This window comes from Paroedura picta, chromosome 14, assembly GCF_049243985.1.
Source record: "Paroedura picta isolate Pp20150507F chromosome 14, Ppicta_v3.0, whole genome shotgun sequence".
In the NCBI taxonomy this organism is placed as follows: domain Eukaryota; kingdom Metazoa; phylum Chordata; class Lepidosauria; order Squamata; family Gekkonidae; genus Paroedura; species Paroedura picta.
Genome location: NC_135382.1, coordinates 20,590,989 through 20,614,107, shown reverse-complemented (window position 1 = coordinate 20,614,107; position 23,119 = coordinate 20,590,989). Strand labels below are relative to the sequence as shown.

Below are 23,119 nucleotides of genomic sequence, written 5' to 3'. Positions count from 1 at the left end.
GCCATTTTCAAAAACTTGATGAGATTCCTAAAGCGGGCAGAGAAAAACGAGAACAAGTTTGCAGAAAACACAGAGGTCCTGAAGCAGTGCGACTTCCTGGTTTAAGCAGCATCCAGGTTCATTAAACAGATTTAAAAGTTCACAACAAACAAAAAAAGCAGCCATTTTGTCCGGGGGAACTGATCTCTGCCGCCTGGAAACGAGCTGTCATTCAAGGGGATCCCCAGGCGGGACCTGGCATCCCTAACTTAGCACGGCCAGACCTCCAGCCAGACCCCTAAGCCTCCAGAACGCAGCGCCTCGCTGCTTCCGACATCCCGTTCCCGCCCTGTCAGGCCTCCGCTCTCCATGGTACCCGGCCCTTCTCCCACCGCTTTGATAGGCTGACGGGAACAGGAAGTGTGTTTGCGTCACTTGGGTCCCTTTCCCTCTCTCTCCACTGTGGGTCTCCTCTCGTGACCGGGGCACCCTCACTTCCGGGAGCGTCAGCCAAAGCGTTCCCCCCGGCGCCGGAAGCGGACCCCGCGGGAGTTCCGCAGCGATGGTGGGCCCGGCCCTGGCGCCTTCCTCGGCCGGCGGGGTGGCCCTGGAGAATGCCAACCCGCTCATTTACCGGCGCCAGGGCGAGCGGCCCGTGACGGCACGCGAGGAGGACGACGAGCTGCCCGACGCCATCGACGACCGGGAGATTTTCGATATCCTTGCGGAGGGTCTTGGCCCTGGAGGGACCCGGTTGCCTTGTCCCGCAGAGCTACCTGGAAGCGGCCTACCTTCTAGGATTGTCGTTGCGGTGGGGGGCGGGGGCGGAGGAGGAGCATGGGAATCACCTGCCCTACAGAATGGATCTGCAGGATCCAACTCATTGCTTCATGCCTCTTGACCAAAACCAAGTGTTCCTTACTAGTCAAATGGCTTTCCTTAACTTTTTTTTAAACATCTCATTCGGTCTATCAATGACCCGGAACATCCTTTGACTTTGGAAGAGCTTAATGTCGTGGAACAGGTTCGGGTCAAAGTAAGTACAAATGTGGCTTGTCATTGACACTGGCATCATTGTTCTTCCAGAAAACTACTGAAGAAGCTGCAGGTAGGCCCATTAACTGGAAAACAGGACAAGATGAGTCTGCTTTGGGAAGGGCAGATAGCTTCTATTTTGCTGAGCCTTAGTCTATCACCCATACAATCTGTGGGCTTCTTAAATAGCTGCAGGGATCTGGAGATCATTAGTAGTCGTAGCAGCCAAATGGTCAACTGTACGCCAGCTTCTGACATCATGTCTGGCTGTGCCATTTCCCCCACTTCCCTGACTGTTGTCTGACTGGTAAAAAACAAAATGCTGAACTACATGATCTGAATCCCTTTGAGAAATTTTCTTAGAACCTTGAGGGCTCATCACTGGGAGAAGAGTCACTCCATGGCAAGCTTAGGATCCTTTGGAAATCAGATGTATGAATGCAGTCAGTAAGATGTCACTGAACAAACTAGCTAAGCAGCCTTTCTGAACTTTTTTTACTATTGAGAAACCCCCTGAAACACTCAGGCTTTGTGAAACCCCAGCAATGGCACTATAATGCAGAAGATGGTTGGAAAGCATAGCTGTGTACACGCTCACCTGGGGTCCCTCCCCTTCCCACCCCCTCCTGGCGAGTCATTGGCTATTTGGGGAGAGGGGGGCAATATATATATATATATATGGTTATATCACCCAATACATTTTTAACAGATTTTGAAAATATATACAAATTTAATTAACTCCCACCCATTCAAAAACCCTTCCAGGGCTATTAAGAAATCCCATGGTTTCAGAAGATCCTGGTTGAGAAAGCCTGAGCTTTGGGAAGTCTTCTCTACTTAATGTAGCATTTGATCTGGTTAAATAGTTAAATATTCTGTGAGTCTTGTACTTACAAGGAAAATGTCGGTCATAACAGGTGAATGATGCAGAAAGTACCGTTTCGGTGGAGTTCACTCCCACCATCCCTCACTGCAGCATGGCAACGCTGATCGGCCTTTCGATCAAAGTGAAGCTGATCAGATCCCTCCCTGAAAGGTTTAAGGTGAGTGCGTGCAAACGTTTCCTGTCACCTTAGCAAATGCCAACCGGTTAGCATTGCAAAGACAGAACTCCTGGAGAAGGCTGAAATAAAAGGCTGGAATGGACATGAGACTTTTGCAGGGGGGGAAGCATCTAAGTGCCCTTTTGGCTTTGGAAGAAAGATGAATCTTGCAGCTTCATGCTCAAAAGAGGTTTTCTTGACACTGGTGGCCTATGAGAAATAGTGCTTCTGAATGTGGGAAAAGATGTTCCAGGTGCTGAATTCTTTGCCAATCTGAAAGCTGTGCAGATCAAACTGGCCCACTAAATGCAACAGGGCAGAGAGTGTGAGCACCTTGGCTGTGGAATGTGCAGCTGTGAGTCCCAGCTTACTTGCTCAGATGCTATGAGACAAAGCAAGCTCTGACTCATGAAAGCTTATGCTGGAATAAATGTTATTAATATTTAATATCTGGACTTTGACTGTATTTTGCTATGGTATAGTAATATGGCTACCATTCTGGAGAGATGCTTGACAGCTTTTAAGCATATGAGTAGCCCTAACTGTTAACTATCAATCATTTCCAGTCAACTGGTCTATTTAGATGGCGGTTCCTAGCAGTGGCACTCATGCTTGAGATGTTCAGCCAGATCTCAAGCTTCTGTAAGCGTCTGTGTATTGCTCAGGGGGCGTGGGGGGGGAATGAGGTAGTGGTGACAAGCTGGCAAAGACTGCTGCCTGACTGCACGAGGACAAGAGAGACCTTCAAGGCCCTGAACCACGCCGAGCTGGGCACTGTGTGGGTTAGTGGTGGGAGAGAAATGGGGAGATCCCTTGAAGCTGAATCCCCACAATGGACATACTGTAATGGACATTATGTCAGCAGAATGGTCCATTCAGTAGAAAACCCAGAATCAAAATTGAAATAAAACATCTACCCAGTTTGCATAATTTATTCAGTTAGAATAATCCCAGCCCCTCTAGACACAAATTGGGCTTGTGTCTTGAAACTTTGAGTGTATTCAGACACTTTCTAGTTATTTTGCAAGGTTTCTTTTAACTTTTTTAAAAATAGAATTTCTTCCAAGGCATCACCAACAGAAGTCCAGGACATATATAAGGGAAGGAAAAACTTGGTTACCTTATGTTTGGGAACAATGGATATCTTACAGAACATTAAGACTTTCCTCTCCCTCCTCACGAAGAATTTTAAGATCAAGTGAGCAAAACTTGCTCAGGATCCTCAGCCCCAAGGAAATTAAATTGGCCTTAACCAGGGTGAGGGCCTTTTCAGCCCTGGCTGTAGCCTCAATCCTAGTGAGATCAGGACTCTGTGGGATCTTAAACAATTCTGCAGGGCATTCATAATGCAGTTGTTCCAGTGGGCCTACAATGGAGGCATCTGTATAACATCTATAAAAATTACTGGCCTCCCTATTTAACTTTATTTAACCCAATTTACACCTCTTAGGTTTATTATGCTCCCTGTCTATACCTCTTCTTGTTATCAATTATGTGACTCTGGGAAAACTAGTTTTTCAATTTTTAAAATGTTGTAATCCTGAGCCTTTGGGAAAGAGTGGAATAGAAGTACAAAAAGAAGTAAAATAATTTGAGTGTTATTGCAGATTTCAGTGACCAAGAAGGGGACCTGGTCTTTGTCTTGTGCCTAGCCTAGCGGGACAAACTGGGTTACTTCCATACTTTCCCTCTCACCCAGGTGGATGTCCACATAACACCTGGAACCCACGCATCTGAACACGCAGGTAAGTGTGGTTTGCACAGAAACTGCGAAAGATTTCAAATTACCTATTGCATTTCACCTTAATGTTCTCATGGTGTAAGTGTAATTAAGTAACAAATTATCAAGTGGAAAAGATCTTGGGTGTCTTTTTGGCAAGCTTCAGCGGCTCGACAGATTTTCTGAAAAGGTAATTCCCTAGCTCTGGTCTCACCATTGTCTTAGTGGATCAACTTGCAGCAGGATCAAATGACTCAAAGGCAGATTCACTTTCCTTAGCTGCCACCGCCTTTGATGCCTTTGAAGGCATCGGCTGAAATTCTGATTCAGTCATCTGTGCTTCTGTTTGTGTATTTGTAAATCATATATTTATGATAGGAATTTTAAAAATCATTTTTTAATCCTACTCTTCCAGCAAGGGTCCCTGCCCGGCATTTTATCAACAACCTTGCAAGGCAGGGTAGGCTGAGAGCCAGTGTGTTTCAGCAGAGGTAGGGGAGAATTGTGCCCAGAAAGCTATCACTTCAGCACCAGCTCTGTCTGCTTCTTGCAAAGGATGTTCTTTGGAGCTTGCAGAATGCCATGTATGGTCTGGAACTTTTCAGTTTAAAAAAGAGAAGACTAGGGGGGGGGGAATGATAAGAGGTTTATAAAATTATGCAAGAGGTAGATGGAGTTGACAAAGAGAATTTTTTTCTCTGTTTCCCAAAATACTAGAACACGAACACATCCAGTGAAACTGATGGGCAGTAGGTTCAGGACAGATAAAAGGAAATACTACTTTACACCGAGAATGTGGAATTTGCTGCCAGAGGATGTAAGGATGGCCACAGGAATAAACAGCTTTAAAAGGAGATTAGATAAATTCATAGAGGATAAGTCTTAATGACTACTAGCCATGTTGACTGAGGGGAGCCTCCACATTCAAACACACTAAACCTCTGAATCCCAGAGTCAGGAGGCAACATTAAGGGAAGAAGTTACCCCTGTATGCTCTGTTGTTGGCCCTCCAGAGGAATTGGTTGGTCACCATGTGAGACAGGACGCTGGACTAGATGGGTCATTGTTCTGATCCAGTAGGGCTCTTATGTTCTTACTGTCACAGAGGTTCAGGAACTAAGGGTTTTTTTTTTTAAGTGAGGAGAGCTCTTTTCTACTTTGAGGAAGTCTGTGTTGATTTCCTATGGTTTGCCAAATGCCAAATGGAAATTAGTATTAAATTACATTTCAGAGGACTTTTATTGCACTGCTGTTAAGACTTTGGAAAACAGAGCATCTTTCCCTGGAGGGCTGGAAATCACTCTGTTCCTGAGCCAAGAACAGCTTTGCCTTGCAATCAGGACACGGAGTTCTTGCAAAACGGACTAGTTGGATCTGTTTTGATTGCCTGACTGGGCTGATGATATGTCTCTGAGCTGTATGGGAGGGCGGTACATAAATTAAGTAACATGTGGGGGAAGGAAGGACCTATTTGCAAGCTCCCTGACCAGACTAGCCCAGGCTAGCTTGACCTTGTCAGTTGTAGGAAGCAAAGCAGCCCTGGTAAGTATTTGGGAGACCTCCAAGGAATGCCAGTGTTGGGATGCGTAGGCAGCCCACAGTACAACACGCTTGAGCATGACTTGCTTTGAAATTCCCAAGAGGTCACCATTAAGTCAGCTGTGACTTGATGGCAAAAAAAACATTTGCAAGATTGCCTGACTGAAGTCAACCCCTTGGAGTGGATCCTGGCCATTTTTCCTTGGTGGTTTTTCTGGAATGGTTATAAATATTCTTTGGGTGGGGTGGGGGGTGGAAATGGCAGCATGTGCGAGCCCTGCAGTGGTCTCTACAGAAAATGGGATATCGAGTATGCATTAATCTGTTTTGGAACTGTTTCCTCCAGTAAACAAGCAGCTGGCTGACAAAGAGAGAGTCGCGGCCGCCTTGGAAAACGCCCACTTGCTGGAAGTGGTGAACCAGTGTTTGTCCGGGAGACCCTGACACAAAGCATCCCACCTGGCTGCAGTTGTTTTGTATATAAGGAGCTACCACTGGATGTATGTGCAAGTTTTTTTTTATGTCGTTTTAATAAAGGCCAGGTCTTGTCACTGCTCCGGGGGAATTGATTTCAAAGGAAATGTGAATCAGAAGAACCCGCTGAAATCAGAGGGTCTTGTCTGGGTCTAAAATAAAGGAACTGATCCTATGAAGCCTATTCATTTAAATGGGTTTGAATGCACCTAATTCAGCCACATTTTTCTCTGGCTGCTTCCTCTAGGGTGGTGGTCCCCAACCACTGGGCCGTGAAAGCCCTGGCACCGGGCTGCAGCTCCCTCCCCCCCCCCCAGTAAGAAACTTCCCAGGCTGCAAGCAAATCGGCTGCAAAAGCGTCCAATTAGCTTGCGGCCCGGCAAGCTTCTTTTTGTGTGTGTGGGGGGGAGAGGGAAGCAGGACCGTGCATGCGCATTTGCGCCATACGCAGCCGCAAACACACATGCACAGCCGCACATGCATGACATGCGCGGCCAGGGAATCGCCCTCCCTGCCGCCACTGGTCCGCCACTGGTCCGCAGCCTCAAGAAGGTTGCGGACCACTGCTCTAGGGAACAAAAAAAATCTAGAGTGCTTCAAGTAAGATTTTACTAACCAACATAAAACCTTAAATTCCTGCACTCGTATGATGCCTAAGCCAGCCGAGGACAGCAGCGATGATTTTAAGTACATTTGACAATCATGAGAGGCCTAATTTGCTGTTGTTCAGAAGCCAATATGGATGTGTCACTTAAATCCACAAAGGCATGTCCGGCAGATTAAATTTACATCCACAATTTTGCTTGGCGGACTCAAAGACCATTCTAGAAGAACGTTTGCAAAATTTGATGTAGGGCGAAGGGACACTGACAGGGGACTGGGCATTTGTGTGGTTTTATTGCATAAATGGGAGCTGTCTTGTGTGTTGCAATGGGTGGGGGGCAGTGGAGACTTTTGGCATAGGGGATGACATCTATCCTTTTTGCTACTAGCAGCCAGTGACTGGCCAAACCAACAAGAGAGAGGGTAGACGCTGTTGTCTCCCAAGAGTTCCATCTACCACACTCCTGGGGACTTGAATAGGGTGCTCCATGCCCAGTGCCAAAGCTTTTATGGCCAATCTCCTGCCCCACAGAAGCACAGCAAAAGCAGAGAAGAGTCTTTATTGAAAGGACAAAACCCTTTTCGTCTTACACCAATGACTGCAAAAAAGGGCAGATGGTTTCGAGCAGGCAGTGTGGAAGCAAAACTGAGGTTAACAGCAGTTGGACACATCCCAGAACAAACAGCGAAAGCTGTTCAACTCCTGCAAAGGCCTGGCTTGGAGGGGGGGGGATCTCGAACTTTGGAATTCTGACCCGGGGTGATGGTGGTGGGGGCAACCACTAAATGGCAGCCACAGGAGGCAGAGCCAGCCACAAAATGACACAGTGTGAGGTTATGAATAAATCTAACAGTAAGTCTTCCAGCATTTCAGGTCGAACCTCCACTTAACAGGATATTTTTTTAAAAGTAGCCTTTAGAAATATTTTCTTGCATAGACACAGCTTACCTTCAATGCCACAATGAAGGTTCTTGTGCCCGGGGGGGGGGGGGGGGGCTGCAGCCTGAAGCACAATCTACATGGCCAATTGGGAGCCCTGCTGACCAAAAGTCTGACTCGTTTTCTAAAAGCCCTCGGTAGGTGCTAGGAGGATGTTGGGTACCACATTAGTTACCCCTGCCCATCATCATCTTTGCTCCCACTACAAGCCCAGTTCCCCCTCCCCTCCTTACTGAGGTGTCTTGTCCCCTTATTCCTTGCTTTTGGGGGGGGGGCTTCCAGGGTGCAGCCAAAGCCACTTCTGGCAGGACAACCCCCCATCCACTTACTATATTAATAAACCAATTAAGTATACCTTGGGTTGGTCCTGAACTTACAGTATTTGCTGGCGTATAAGACTACTTTTCCCCCCTGAAAAACATGCCTCCAAGTGGGGGGGGGGGTTGGCCTATATGCCGGGTGCACTTCAGTTGGGATAGACATACTGGCCCATAGTACTGTATTTTGAGTGGAAATGTTGGGGGGTCATCTTATACACCCAGTCGTCTTATACGCCGGCAAATACGGTATTTGCACTTTCCTTCCCTGCTTAAAAGGCTCTTCCCACAAGCCAAATGTTTAGGCAACCTCCAAGTGGCCTGCCCATCCTTCCATCGAACTTCTAGCCCGGGGGCTGCCCCTCTTGCCATTCTTCACTCCCTGCCCCAACCATGACAGCTGGGCGTTGCTAAAGGGGTGGTTGCTATAGAAATACAGCTTCAGCTACCACAAAGCACCCTCGGCTACATCATGCATGCCAACTACAAACACTTCATCCGCGAATGGACAAGGACAACTCCACGGTCTGGGCTGCACATCATCTCTGCATTTGAAATCATCTTTTAAAGTTTGCCACGTGGTCATGCCCAGCTTGTGACCTCCCAGAAGTGACTCGGACAGCTGCTGGGAAGGGGTTGGTCCAAAGCTACATGGGCCTAATCCAGCAGGGCAATTCTATTTTTTTTGCTTCCGTTTAGCAATTTGAAGATAGACATGAAAAGCATTTGACAGCCCGGTCCTTTTCTTTTGCATCTTCCCATGGAGCTGACCTAGACACTCCCCTCCTTGCTCGCCAGCATCTTAGATCTTGAGTCTTCCTGGTTTAGAGAGTAATTAGAGATCATTTCTCGGATCTGTCAATGGCTACAGAGTTCAACTGATGTATTGCCTCTTGCCCAAAAGTGTTTACCTCTTGCCCAAAAGTTTCCTGGCAACCACTCCGCACACAGCAGAGACTCACTGCCATGCCCCGAAGAAGAGCTCTGATGAACCTGAAAGCTTGCGCATGTTCATGTGTCGTTTGGGATGTGGAATGGCACGGTGATCGCCTGATCTCATCAGGGTCGGAACTTGGAGGGGAGACCACCCAGGAAGACTGCTGAGGAAGGCCATGGTGATTAATCTTTCAATGGCTTGCCTTGAAAACCCTATAAGGTTGGCCGTAAGTCGTCTGCAACTCAGCAGCACTTTTCGCACATGCAATGCATCATGGGGCTGAATCCTAATAAATGATTCTACGGAGCATGTTCTTAGCTTCAAATGTATAAGGAACATTTCTCAGGTAGCCTACCTGGGCAACCTCGCAATGAATTCCAGCATCCTTGGATGTGGCATTCGCACAACCCATTTCTTAGAATGGCCACAATGAGCGTATGCCAACGTGCTTGATGCAAGTGGACTAGGCTACGCGTGTACTTTTAGGCACCTGCTGCGGAATGATAGATATATGCAGAATGACCCACGGTTGAAGCCCTCAACAGGAAGCCCCAGAGGTCTCGCTTTAGTCAACCGGAGGACGCTGGCACGGCCCAGACGCTGTCGTCTTAACACTTCACGAGAGACACCCACAAAATCAAGAATAAATAAAAAAGCACTACGCTCGGAATCACGGAACTGTTTTCGACAAGCCACAATCCAACAGCACAATCTCCCGCTGGGAGGGAAGGCTTCCCAATTGCAGGTGTCGCCTGTCCCGTGTAGGAATCCTCCTTCCTTGGCTGCTGCTCCGGCTCAGTCCGGGAGCAGCCGTTCCAGCTCTTCGTCCTTGAGGCGGTTGGTTGCGACAATGTGGTCGAGCAGCTCAATGTACCGTTCACGGTCCAGCATGAAGTGGGGGATCCGGGCCTTGTCCAGGGCCCCAAATTTCTTGAGCTGATCGATGTCTTCGTAGGAGACCTGAGACACACACGTACACAAAAAGAGCCTGACAAGTTTGTTCGTGGGTTTTTGGTTGTGTTTCGACCAGCATGGAGGCTTACAATCGTTTAGGGGTGGAGGTGTAAAATTCTCTTTGCAAAGAGAGCTGGCATCTGGGCTAATGGATTCAAGTGGGTAGCTGTGTTGGTCTGAAGCTGCAGAACAGATTTAAGAGTCCAGTGGCGCCTTTAAGACCAACAACATTTTATTCAAGTTATCAGATCATACTGGTAAGGCCAAGTGTAAGAGTAAATTTACAAACAGCATAGTGGAAATGGCTGACAGATTCCAGAGGTAAACAGGAAAAAAACAGCAATTAGGCTTCCTGTTTATCTCTGGAATGTGTTGACCATTTTCATTATGCTGTACATAAATTTACTCTTACACATGGCCTATAAGCATGAACTGATTCCTTCCATTCCATGGCATTGTATCTGAGGAAGTGTACCACTAAGAAACCCCAGAAACATTCTTCAGGCTTTGAGAAATCCCAGAAGTAGAGTGATCATGCGGAATGTGATTGGGAAGCATAGCTGTGTACATGCCTACCCTGGGGCTTTCCCCTTCCCATCCCCTCCAGGCCCATCACTGTCCACTGGTGGGGGGGAGGTCAACATGGTAATAACACATTTTGAAAACCCATTAAAAATTAACTTCCGCCTATTTGGGAAACCCTTCCAGGGCTGTCAAGAAACCCCTGTTTGAAACCCTGCTTGAGAAACCCTGCCCTAAGGGGTTCAGTACAAATTACACAAAAACACACAGAGTAAACATTTGTTTTTCTTCCTTGATTCATTTGCAGCCACATTCAAGAGTCAGCCTCTGAATATCAGTACAAGGAGGCAGCATGTGGGAGGCCTCAGCCTCTGTGCTCTGTTGTTGTCCCTCCACAGTTAACTAGTCAGCCACTATGTCAAGACTAAAAAGACGACAGGTCTTAGCAAGCAGAGTTCCAGTTATGTTTGGTGCCAGCTTGGTGTCGTGGTTAAGAGTGGCAGCTTCTCACCTAGAGAGCCGGGTTTGACTCCCCACTCCTCCGCATGCAGTCAGCTGGGTGACCTTGGGCTAGTTACAGTCCTGTCAGAGCTCCACCTACCTCACAGGGTGTGTGTTGTAAGGAGAGGAAGGGAAGGTGACTGTAAGTTGCTTTGAGACTCCTGGTAGAAAAACGTGGGGTATAAAAACCAACCTTCTTCTTTTGCTAAGAAAGAACTTTTGTGATGGATCTGGACTGGCAAAACTGGGGCGGGGAAGAAGCAGGTAAGCACTTTCCCACCCTAACCTGTCTCCTACCCTTATTGTCTGTCTGTCCCCAATCTGGGAAGACAACTGGCCAGAGCTAAGCAAAGATGGGAGGGGGAAGACTTGCAGGGTGACAGCGAGATAAGAAGCAGTGAGCTCACCTTCCCCAGAGCAGCCAACAAGTGGAAGTCGATGGTTTGCCGGTGCCTCAGGATGCGCAGAATTCCGTCCAAGTACACTTGATCTTTACTGAAGCATCCTGAAATGAGAAGAATCAGCCACAATATCACAATAAGATGATGCTTTGGAACAAGAAGAAGAAGAGTTGGTTCTTATATGCTGCTTTTCCCTACCCAAAGGAGTCTCAAAGCAGCTTACAGTCGCCTTCCCTTTCCTCTCCCCACAACAGACACCCTGTGAGGTGGGTGAGGCTGAGAGAGCCCTGATATCACAGCCCGGTCAGAACAGTTTTATCAGTGCCATGGCGAGGCCAAGGTCACCCAGCTGGCTGCATGTGGGGGAGTGCAGAATCGAACCCAGCTTGCCAGATTAGAAGTCCGCACTCCTAACCACTACACCAAGCTGGCTCTCTCAAGCAAGGAGCAGTGCAACTGCAGACTCAAGTTCAATGAACAAAATTCAAGTTCAGGAGCACCAATATGTATTTCTGGGAGGGAAACATTTGTGAAGCCCATTGAGTACCTTTGGACCAGTTGCTCGCTTGCTCGGCCTGATCTACCTCATCAGGTTGTTGTGCACAGACAAGATAGAAACCCTTTTCCATTCCCCGCAGCATCCCTCAGAAACAACTGAGCTGCCACCATACACAGATTCTGTTAGTCAAGAGATACACAGGGACCACAGTTTTCCTTTTAAAAATTGTCTTCTGCTTTTCGGCACACTGATGCCTTGGATGAGCGATGAGGAGGGTGGTGGGGACATATTTAAGAAATCGTTTTGCATCTCCTGCCATTCTCAGTGAAATGGTCCAATACAATATGATCAAATAGTAGGAGAGATCTAATAAGCATTGCTAGGACTAGAAAAATTAATGCAAAAAAACACACATGCTGTGCATAAAATGGACATTAAAAAAGCCAAAAAGAACAGAAAAATACACACAACAAATAGATAATATAAAGCATATGCCCCCCCTGCTCTTCAAATAACAATATAGGTTGGTCATCCGAGATAAGTCCTCCAGGTCTCGGCCAGGGCTAGGGCCTTTGTGGACCTGGCCCCTACCCGGAATGAGCTTCCAGAAGATGGAACTAACTCAGTTCTGCAGGGCCTGGAAGATGGAACTCTTCCGCCAAGTGTTTGGTTGAGGCCAGGATAGGGACAAATTCCACGTGGGGTCCCTCCTCGAAACCTTGATGCCTCACGCTGTCAGAATATCTCCGCTTAGACTCAATTGTGATACATATTGTATTTTAATTCTGTGTGATGCTGCTGCTGCTGGGTTATGTTATATGTTGTTTTCATTGTACTGATTTTACAGTATATTTTTAAATTCTCGAAAACCGCCACAGGCTGGCATTCCCGGGAGTGGCAGAAGTCCAAAGTATCAATTAAACAAAACAGCCCAGTGGGATAGAGTCTAGTTCCGTCCTCTTGATAAAAGTACCTTTGTGGGCCATTCCGTTGTACTACCGCCCTATCGTTTGCATGAACGTGTCCTCCTGACCAACTCTTGCTTACACAGCTTTACTCCTTCTGAAGGCTGGCAGCCAACAGGAACATTTCCTGGGCAAGCCCCACCGCACAAGAGCGTAAGAGCCACCTTCAAAGATGCCACTCAGCCAGAGATCAATCAAGGGTGGGAAGCGAAGGAGGGCATCTAAGCCCCACAGCTAGGTGGCAGGCCAATGGTTTAAAAACAAGACACCGCTTTAGAGTCACAAAGGCGGGAAGCATGAACAGGAATCCTCAAAATCAACCGCTGCAGAGTTTGCTCGGGGATCCCAAATCGACTTCCCCATTACCTGGCTTGGAGGTGTCTGTCTGGCCTCGCTTGGCCCGCACGCAGTACTCCCACCGCACCCCCGCATCTTGCACGTAGCAATACAGGTCTTGGAAGAGCTCACAGAAGGACATGCGGCTGGCCTGGTAGATGGTGTAGTAGAGCAGGGCTGCCCTCCACAGGAAGGGCTGCTTACGGAAGAGGACGCTGTGCAAGCTCGCCAACCCTTCCTCGGTTGGGTTGGCGGGTTTCAGGCCGTACTGCTTGCGGCCTTCCAAGCTGTGCCAGGGCTGATGGGCATTGTTGACACCACGGATGTAGTGGGTACCTAAAGAGGGGGAGGGGAGAGAAGAGAGGCATTACTTCCACTCTGTTCCTCCTTGCCAACTCTCTTCTTTTTGAATCTACCTCCCGTTTCTTCTTCTCCCAAGAATGAATGAAGGCAGGATAGAAACAGGGCTGTGCGGTGCTGCGGTTTGGGGGGCAGAACACAAAATCCACTGGCTAAAGAGCCCCAGGCTTTAACATCGGCCAGCTCTTGAGCCCTTATGGCTGTGACAATCCACCTGAAGCGCAAGAGCCACGCTGGCTGGTCTCAGATGTCAGGGAGACAGCTCAGTTAAGCGCCTCCATGGCTCAGGGATGTTCCTCCCCAGAAATGGTAACGCCTGAATAAATTGTGCAAATAGACAAGCACAATGGAATAAATAATACAAAGTTGTTTAATCTACAGGGAGGGTCCCATTTTGGCTTTCCAACATGCAGAATATATATGTATGATGAAGGAGTCTCAAAAGTATGCATGGACAACTTCATTACTGCAGTCCGAGAGCAGCTTAAACAACAAGATTTTCAGCCCCGGAGAACGTTCACAAGTTTGTACCCTGAAAACCTTGTGGCTCTCCAAGATGCTCCTGGACTCCAATCTAGCTGTTCTACTGCAAACCAACATGGCTGCCCTCTGAACCTGTTTGTTCCAGTGCATCTCCACTCGGGGGAGAATGAAGGATTCCCCAGCCCCCCCCCCAACTGGTGACAGGAGTAAAGAGGCAGACTGGTTTCATGGTAAGGGAATGGGTCTTTCATAGTGTGAGGTGGGGTGTGCGTGTTTACCCTGAGGCACCATGGCATGCTCCCGTTCATACTCGGAAATATTCCCTCCCTGAAAGCACATTTGTATCATTAACCCATTCTAACATGCACTGACAGCTGAGAATTCATTTCTCGAAGAGCTGGTTTTTATACTGCACACAAAAGCTGATACTGTGAATTGAACTTGGTTCATCTTAGAAGATGCCACTGGATTCAAACTCTGAGAAATATGTTGCTGCTGACCATTGATTTCATTGGTGTCCCGCTGCTTTGGATTATGCTGTAAAAAAAAACGTCGCTGGCTCAAAGCCTCGGCCGAAGCAAACCTCCTCTTTGGGTGGTCCCAGGACAATGCTCTGCTTTGGGGGACCTCACCTATTTCGTGACGCAACATGCCCTCCAGCCAGTTCTGCCGGGCTCCGGAAAGGTTGATGGCTAAAGTTGGGCGACAGTTCTCCACCATCATCACAGCTTGGGAAAGCAGATCTTCCGTGAGCTGAACCACGACCTGGAGAGAGAGAAAGTGAGGGACTGCAGTCGCTCTGCTTAAATCGGCCCTCCTAGATTCCCGAAACTCTTTCATTGAATTATTCTTGGGCCCAGGGTATACCGGACTTGGAAAAGGCACGCCTCAAAGAATGTCCCAGCATTGATCAGCAAAAGAAGAGAACTGGGTGAAACCACTGACAACACTTTTGAAAGGCCTGCAGGTCAGCGGGTGGGCTACGTAGGCAGACTATGCTGACAGCCAGCGTGGTGTAGAGCTTAAGTGCGGTGGACTCTAATCTGGAGAACCAGGTTTGATTCCCCACTCCTCCACATGCAGCCAGCTGGGTGACCTTGGGCCAGTCACAGTTCTCTTAAAGATATTATCGCAGAGTGGTTCTCTCAAAGTGCTCTCAGCCCCACCTACCTCACAGGGCATCTGTTGTGGGGAGAGGAGGGTAAAGGTGTTTGTAAGCCACTTTGAAACTCCCTCAAGTAGTGAAAAGTGGTATAAAAAAACCAGCTCTTCTTCTTGAGGAGGGGGTCAACTTTTTCTACACTGCAAATCTGCAGGGTGCTTGTCAGCTACAGAGCTCCCTTTCTTGCTTACTGGGGCATGCCAACATTCCTGGAAGACCTTCCCACGCACACCACTAGAAGCTGCTATAGTTCGGAGAGCTATTCAGAAGGCATGACCTCATCCCTCTCATGTGCTGTAATAAAATACTGGCAGGGGCCCACCGTCTGCCGTAGAGGTTTTGGGAGAATACAGGGGAGAAGAGCGAGTGTGGTGGTGTGGTTAGTATCAAGGATTGGAGCAAGTTTTAGGAAATCCTGGTTCAACCTTGGGCCGGCCACACTCTCCCAGCCTAATCTACTTCACAGGGTTGTTGTGAAGAGAAAATAGATGTGAACAGACAGCTGTCAGCCTTGTAGAGGAGTCCTCATTGGGGAGAAAAATGGTATCTGAATGAAATAAGTGAGCCCTGAGCCCCCGGGGAGGGCGGTATATAAATATAATAAATAAATAAATAATAAGTAAGAAGAAATGATCTGACAGCAATCTGAAGTCTGACCACAGTTTTAAAAAAACAAACACCTTTGGATTCAAGGCTGAAATGGGAAAATAGCACAAGCAGCTGCTGGGATGGCAAGTTTTAACTGTGCACCAGCTTTTGGATGGTGAGAGAACATGGTGTTGTGGTTAAGAACGTAGTCTCTAATCTGGAGAACCGGATTTGATTCCCCCCCTCCTCCTCATGCAGCCAGCTGGGTGACCTTGGACCAGTCACAGTCCTGATAGTGCTGTTCTGACTGAGCAGTCCTGCCAGAAGTTCTCTCAGCCTCACCTCCCTTCACAGGGTGTCTGCTGCAGGGAGAGGAAGGCAAGGCAATTGTAAGCTGCTTTGAGACTCCTTCTGGTAGTGAAAAGAGGGATGTAAAAATCAACTTTTCTTCCTCAAAAGCCCTCTTGGGGATTGGGGAGGGGGGCACTGTACAATGCATGCTTACCAGAGAGCTGCCATCTCAGGCTGGCCTCACACTCACCTCCCCAGAACAGCCTTCCTTCTGCATGTACTTCCGGATGATGGACCAGATCTGGGATTTGCTGAGCAGTTTCCCGCCGTTTGTTGCCTCAAAGCTCTCATAGGTGCCGTATTTCTCCAGGACGGCATTAATGATTCCGATGGCCTGCAGAACACACACAGGCTGTGCTTATGCACATGCAGATTTCTGTCCACCCGGCTACCCTTCCCCCAGCTTCATGTAACTATCAAAAGTTGGGTGGCTTGGGGCATTCAGCAGTCCAGGAGCAAGCTGACCCCAGAGGTCCCTGCAGGCCCTGCTGGACTTAGACCTGGGCTGTAGCAATGCCATCCATAGGGCAAGTCTGCACCCACTTACACTGTTGCTTGGCTCTGGGTCTGAGCAGACCCTGTAGCATTGTTGGCCCCAGAGGCATTATTTGGCCTTGCTTCTGCCCAGCACTGGCTCTTTGGGAGACAGTGGTGTAGTGATAAAGAACAACAGTCTCTAATGTGGAGAGCTGGGTTTGATTTTTCACTCCTCCCCCCGCTCCATTCTGCCAGCTGGGTGACTTTGGGCTAGTCTGAGTCCTGTTAGAGCTGTTCTCACTTAACAGTTCTGTCAGAGCCCTCTCATCCCCACCTACCTTACATGTTGGCTGTTGTGGGGAGAGGAAGAGAAGGAGTCACTTTGAGACTCCTTCAGACAGTAAAAAGCACAGTATAAAAAACAGTTCTTCTTCTGAGAGAATGGCTCATCAGAAAGTATTTCTGGGAACCTAAAGGGCCAATCCTCCCAGAAATTGTCACCAACAGTATCATGTCACAACACCAGGAGCTTTCAGCACAGGAGCAGTGCCGCTAGTGAACAGTCTGGTATGCACCACCATCCATGGCAAGCCTTGTTAGGGTTGCCAACCTCTAGGTAAAGTCTGGAGTTTGCCCAGCATTACAAATGAGCTCTGGACAGCAGAGATCAGTTCTCCTGGAGCAAAAAGGACAGCTTCTAAGGATGGGGTCTATGGTCTCACATATTTGCTGAGCTACTTTCTCTCCGCAAACTCCATTTTGCCCCCAAATCTCCAGAAATTTCTCAACCTGGAGTTGGCAACCCTAAGTCCCACTCAACACACTGTGCAGCTTATTTTTATGTATCTGTCACTGCTGGGAGCACATCTTAGCATCCGAGCAGTCAAGAGTTCGACAGATTTTCCAAATCAAGTTCAAAACCAAGAGGAGTATATTCCTCTAGTCTAGCAGTTCTGTTTTACATGCGTGCCCCTTTGGCATCCAAACCCTGCTAAACCAGTAAAATGTGGATACTGCCATCTCTTTTTAAGGCACTACACAACCCATGGACGGCACTGACCCATAGTGCAGCAGAAAGTTGTATTTCACGCCACCATAGGGAATTTGAGAACAGGGACATGGGCGGGAGGGGTCCATGTGGGTTTTAATGGGGAATTTTTAATGGTTAATATATTGTATTTGTATTAAAATATTGTGAACCGCCGCGAGCCGGCTTCCGAGAGCGGCGGTCATACAAATCAAATAAATAAATAAATAAATAAATGTGTGCTGCTATGTAATTTCCTGAAAAAGTCTGGAAGTGACACAAGGCAATGCTAGGAATTGCAGAATTGCAATTATGGTTTTACCACAGAGTTTCTGGCAACTCCTAGAGCTACTTCATGTCATATTCTTTGTCCTCTTTGATGCATGCGTAAAGCTTCGTTGCCCCACTGAATCCTAGACAATTCATGCAAAATTCTTGAGACTCTGCTACCTTGTAGGGTTGTTGTTCTGAGATGTCTGTGAAGCATTCAAAGTGCGTATGTATAGAAATGCTGCTCTCCTTGCTATGCTGCCAGCCAAGGAGATGCTCAGATTTTTGCCCTTCATCACCCAAGTAGGGAGCCAGTAGCAGACTCTCCCTTTTTCCTCTCAGAATAAGTAGGAAAGGAGGAAAAACAGATCAGGGGAGCCCTTTCCAGCCTTAACTACTGAGGTGAAGTTTGTGTGAGGGAAAATGCACTTTTACCTGTGAAATAAATTGGCCAGAGGCCTCGTTGTACTTTTCCAGAACTGCCTCGGGGACAGGCTCCTCATACTGAAACTGAGGGTTGTAGGAGAAACGTGACTGGAAGAACTTCTCTCTCTCTGCCTCGATGTTCAAAGGCCTCAGGGCGACCAACAAACAAGGGCTCTTCCTGCTACTAGGCCCCACAGCCCTGGGCTTGGGGATGTGAGGTAGGGACGCAGCGCTACGGATCCGTCCTCGGGCCTGGTCTCTTCGGTTCACGGCGCATGTGCTTTCGCTGCGGCGCATCCAGCTGCAAGGACTTGGGAAGGTGGGGCACAAGTTCACCGGCGGTCTGGGCTCAGGGTTTCGGGGGCAGCTGGCTTTTGAGGGTGGCCGGGTGGTCCGTGCTGGGCTGGAAGAGTCCGACTCCAGGGAAAGGGAAGGGGACAGGAACGGGTAAAGCCGCAGCCCATTGCACGGGGAGCCCTTCTTCCCGACCCTCCTCTGCGGCAGGCCGTTGCCGAAATCATCAGGATGCTGCTGCGGAAAGGACTGCGGCCCCGAGTCCAGCACCATGTTGAGCTGTGAAAGCCCTCAAGGGGTTGTCATCAAGGCCAACTGTGTATTCTCATCTCCGTGAGCAAAGAAAGAGAGACAGGCTTTAATCTCAGGGCATCCCTCCAATCACCCCAGGGTGTGTTTCTGCTGCAAAAGAAACACAGTGACCAGTTGATACACATATACTTGAAGCTGCCTTATACCGAGTCAGACCACCGGGCAGCCAACGTCGGTATTGTCTACTCAGACAGGCCGAGGGTCTCCAGGGTCTCGGGCAGAGATCTTCCATGTCATCTCCCTGATCCTTTCAACTGGAAATGCCAGGGATTGAGCCAAACAGATGCTCTACCGCTGAGTCACGGACACTGCCCCTTCTCAGAAAACAGGAAGCCAGGGTGATCCCCTTTCCTGTGACATACATGGGATTAGGGGGACTCTGTGGCTGGTGTGAAGCAAGGTGGGAGAGTGTTTGGTCTGGCCTAGCAATTACTCTAAATGTAAAAACCTTGGGAGGAGGGATCATTGAGGGGGTGCCAAACAAAACCAAAAAGTCTGACAAAATCCAGAAGGGGGACAGATGAATCTCCCTGGGGAAAGAGTTCCAGAGGGTTGGTACTGTGGCCAAGGAAGACTTCTCCTGGGTCATCACTCCTGATTTCAGAAGCTGGGGGCAACCAAGGGAAGCCCTACAAAGATGACCTTAATGGTCAGGTGGGTTCACAAGGAATTAGGCTGTCCTTCAGGCCTATTGGTCCCAAATCACATAGGGCAGCCTTTCTCAACTTTTTTACATTGAGAACCCCCTGAAACATTCTTCAGGCTTCAAGAAACCCCAGACGTGGTGCAATTGTGGAGAATATGGTTGGGAAGCAAAGCTGTGGACATACCCATCTGGGGCCCCTCTCCTTCTCACCCCCTCCAGACCCACCATTGGCCATTTTGAGAGGGGTCAACATGACCAGGTAGAGTCATATCACCTAATAAATGTTTAAGAAATTTAAAGAATATATTAACATTAATTAGCTCCCACTCTCTTCCAGGGCTGTCAAGAAATTCCTTCCACCCATTCGGGAAACCTTCATTGAAAAAGCCTGACAGAGGGCATTGTAGGTCAAGACCTGCACCTTGAATTGTACTTGGAAACCAAAATGGAATCCAGTGTAGGTATACCTTAGAGACTGGAGAAAAATAAGGGATGGTTACCTCCTTCGTGCCTGCTTCTGAGCTTCCCAGAGGTCTCTGACTGACCACTGATGGGAAAAGAATGTTGACCTAGACAGGGCCTTTGTTTCGATCCAGACAGGAAATCTTTACGTCATCACAATGGACAGGGGGAGGGGCGGGAGGAGACAATGCATGGAAACCACAGGAGAGCGAGCACATTAAACCATCTATTTGGGTAATATCAACAATGGACACGCTGCATCCAACAAATGGGGGGGGCAATAGTATCAATACAAGGCACAGAAGGAGAACAGACAGATGTGAACACCCTAACAAGTATATGAGGCAGCCCAGATGTGGGAAACCATCAATGCAATGTGAGATCTCATGCCTGAAAACATTTCACAATGGCACAAGATACTTGGGAAGTGGCAAGTTAGGGTCCAGTTGCACATTAGAGAGTTTATACCCAACCAGATTTTGGGTATAAGCTTTTAAGAGGAAGTAGCTGAAGCCCTGGAAAGACTTTATAGGTTAACATTCATGCTGTCATGACCAGAGGAGTTCAGGGAACGCTCAAGGAAAGAGGCAGATATCCTTTTCAGAGCCGTGTTCTGGGAGACACAGGTTTGTACCCCCACTCTGCCGTGGGAACTCATTGGATGATCTTGGGTTAATCACTATCAATTTAACCTACCTCAGAGGGTTCTTGTTGTGAAGTGGAAGAGAATGACAGTGTAAGCCATTGTGGGTCCACACCAGGGAGAAAGGACCGGTATAACTATGAGTAAATCCAGTTGCCAAAATGAACACTCCCTTTGCCTTACAACATACTGGGCCAGAAACAGAACGCATAAGCCATTATTCTGTGGATGGCTTACCTCTTCCGTACTTGGACAGTGTTCGAAATCCCTCAACAAAAATTGCTAGCTTTGTTATTTTTAGCAACGTTTTTCTTTTTTGTGGTTGTTGTCACAATTAAACCCGCTGGGAATTTTCTTATACGTTAGACCAGGCAGCCCTGGGTTCAAATTCTCAGCAAGCATTGCTACCCTCCCGCAGCCCAAACCATCTTATAGGGCTGCTGTGAGGCTGAACTGGAGGAAATCCTCACGTCTGCTGTCCTCAGGAAAAACAGAATGCAAACCAAATAAATAAACCACATAAACACAAACATGAAAAGCCCCCTGCTGGTGAATGACTCTAGATTCCCTCAGCAGGAGAATGCGATTGATTGACTTCCCCAGTTTGTTTTGTCTATTTCTCCCACCTTCCTACTTCTCTGGGGTGCTTCAGACAACCCACAAATAAAAGTCTAATAAAAGCATCGCGAAAACCTAGCGTTAAAAACCACACCACCTTAAAAAAATGCCAACAGAACAAAACGCAGTTCTATTTTGATGCAGTGATTGTTGAAATCCCCCCCCCCTTTGTTCTTATTCTTATGCGGTTCCTTCCAGAGCAGATATTTCGGGTTTCGTTTTTCAAATACCGCTGGGGCTTGTGAGCCCGCACAGACACGAAGCCACCGAGGCGCCCCATCAATGGTTCGCGGCTTCCTTGCCCTTTATTAAGATGCACATTAATTAACCATCGGAAGACCTCACGCCATGGAAATGCACCCCGTCTGCTGGAACGGGTTGACGGCCGCGTCCCTGTCATCGTGCCTTTGGCCGCCCTGACTGAGCAGCCAACCTTTCCAAATGCGCACGCTGCAAAGCCAGCGGGCAGAAGGAACAAAGCCAGGAGCCCAGCGGCGCCCGACGAGCCATTTTGCTCACCCCCCACGTGGCGTCTCGGTCATTCACCGAGGCCGGACGACCCTTTGGCCGCACAGTGGCCGGAGCCGGGCTCAGGGCGCTGGGGAAACAAGCCGGAGACGCCGCCCGCTCGGGGCTGCTGCTGCTGCGGCGGTGGCTGGACCAGGCTCCATCCCTGAGGCCGAGGCTCCGCCCCTCGCCTTACCTGTCTGGCCCCGCAGCTGCATCCGCGGAGCCTTCCCGCAGCATCCTTCCCCCGGCGGCTGGGGAGGCGCCTTTGCTCGCCGAGCATGCGCAGTCGCGCAGTCGCTCGTCCAGAAGCGGCCGCCCCCGGCCCGCCCTCCTCGGGCCAATGGAAGCGCAACCCGGAGCGTCTGCGGCCGTCTGGCTGGCCCCTCGGGCAAGGGGTGTGCGAGGCGCTCCGCCCCAAGCGGGGTTCGGATCTCCCCCCAGGGATCTACCTTTGCTCTCTTGGGCACTGATCATCTGATGGTGGCGAATCTGTTAGGGATTCAGTCGAGTCCGACTCCTGGAGATCCTATGGCGCCGCTGCTTTTAGTGCTGTACTGCTCTGGCCGTGCAACACGCTGAGGCTGACTTCCGACGAGACGCTCATCGGCTTTGCACGGGTTTGTCTGGGATGCTGCGTTTCAAAAAGAAAGCCCACAGTTGCCTGAGAGGTGAAGCCAGATTGGGGTGCATACCCTGGCCAGCGTTGACTTGTGGGGGAACCGCTCAGGGATGGGGCCCCATGCATCAGTTATGGAGCTTTTCTGCCTCAAACTGCAAAATGTCTAAAGATGAGCATGGGGGCAGCAATTCTGTTCAGCCAAGCCTGCTTGGATGTAGCGGTTAAGAGCAGCGCCTTCTGATCTGGAGAACTGGGTTTGATTGCCCACTCATCCTCCACATGCAGCCAAGCTGGGTGACTTTGGACTAGTCATAGAGTTCTGTTAGAGCTGTTCTCACAGACCAGTTCTGTCAGAGCTCTCTTAGCTCCACCAACCTCATAGGGTGTCTGTTGTAAGGTGTAAAAACCAACAATTCTTCACACTGTCTCAAAGTGGCTTACGATCGCCTTCCCTTCCTCTCCCCACAACAGACACCCTGTGAGGTAGGTGGGAGGTGCTGAGAGAGCTCTGAGAGAACTGTGACTGGCCCAAGGTCACCCAGCTGGAAGAGCGGGAATCAAACCCGGCTCTCCAGATTAGAGGCCGTCACTCTTATCCACAAGTTGGCCTTCTTGGTATACCCTAGGAATTCCTCCAATATCTTTGGTAAAGAAGATAGACCTTGGGGAAGCTCCTAAAGTGAAATGGGGGTGATGTCATCCCCCCCCACCTCCGTACACTTGATGAAACATGGCCAATTGATGGCAGGGGAAGGAACTCACCCACCCAGGAAGCCTGGGTGTAAAGGAAGTAAATCAACAGATCCCTTTCATAACCTTCTCCTTGTTAAACAGAATGTGGGGCTTCTTCAGAACACAGTTTTTCAAACAAAGCGGTTTCTTTTAATGATGTAATCTGTGCATGATGAGAAAGCAGCCACTTTCCTGATAGCAAATTAGTTTTAAAAGTGTTAGATGAGTGGCATCTCTAGAAATGCACCCTGTCAGCCTGCCTGATGTAGAATCTGCTGTAGAATCTTAGTCCCCAGAGAAGGGGGCTTGCAATGTGTTCAGATTTCTCCCCACCACTTGTCTTTAATCCCTTCTGGCTTTTATTGCCTCTTCCC

At 48.7% G+C, this 23,119-nt stretch overlaps 2 protein-coding genes across 9 annotated transcripts; one reads left to right on the top strand and one right to left on the bottom strand.

The window, feature by feature from the left end:
* Positions 1-433: 433 nt before the first annotated feature.
* CIAO2B (cytosolic iron-sulfur assembly component 2B) lies at positions 434-5,871 on the top strand. Of its 3 annotated transcripts, none has more exons than XR_013226670.1 (5): positions 434-697; positions 938-1,015; positions 1,932-2,057; positions 3,665-3,802; positions 5,663-5,760. XR_013226670.1 is itself a non-coding variant. In XM_077310877.1 (5 exons), the coding sequence occupies exons 1-4, from the start codon at positions 542-544 to the stop codon at positions 3,770-3,772; spliced, it is 423 nt and encodes a 140-aa protein (XP_077166992.1). In that variant the 5' UTR covers positions 434-541; the 3' UTR covers positions 3,773-3,802; positions 5,663-5,871. The 3 variants fall into 3 exon arrangements, 2 of the variants coding, with proteins under 2 accessions (XP_077166992.1, XP_077166991.1); XM_077310877.1 differs by having other exon boundaries at positions 3,710-3,802; positions 5,663-5,871; XM_077310876.1 differs by having other exon boundaries at positions 441-697; positions 3,757-3,802; positions 5,663-5,871.
* A 1,066-nt stretch (positions 5,872-6,937) lies between these two features.
* MATCAP1 (microtubule associated tyrosine carboxypeptidase 1) lies at positions 6,938-21,730 on the bottom strand. 6 transcript variants are annotated; one of them, XM_077310872.1, is made up of 7 exons: positions 21,588-21,730; positions 17,919-18,532; positions 15,900-16,043; positions 14,241-14,373; positions 12,796-13,101; positions 10,972-11,069; positions 6,938-9,547 (listed from the first exon to the last, which is right to left on the bottom strand). In XM_077310872.1, exons 2-7 carry the CDS (start codon positions 18,474-18,476, stop codon positions 9,383-9,385), a joined length of 1,404 nt encoding a protein of 467 aa, XP_077166987.1. In that variant the 5' UTR covers positions 18,477-18,532; positions 21,588-21,730; the 3' UTR covers positions 6,938-9,382. The 6 variants fall into 6 exon arrangements, with proteins under 6 accessions (XP_077166987.1, XP_077166984.1, XP_077166988.1 ...); XM_077310869.1 differs by having other exon boundaries at positions 17,919-18,605; positions 21,588-21,728; XM_077310873.1 differs by lacking the exon at positions 21,588-21,730 and adding an exon at positions 19,662-21,387.
* Positions 21,731-23,119: the final 1,389 nt, after the last annotated feature.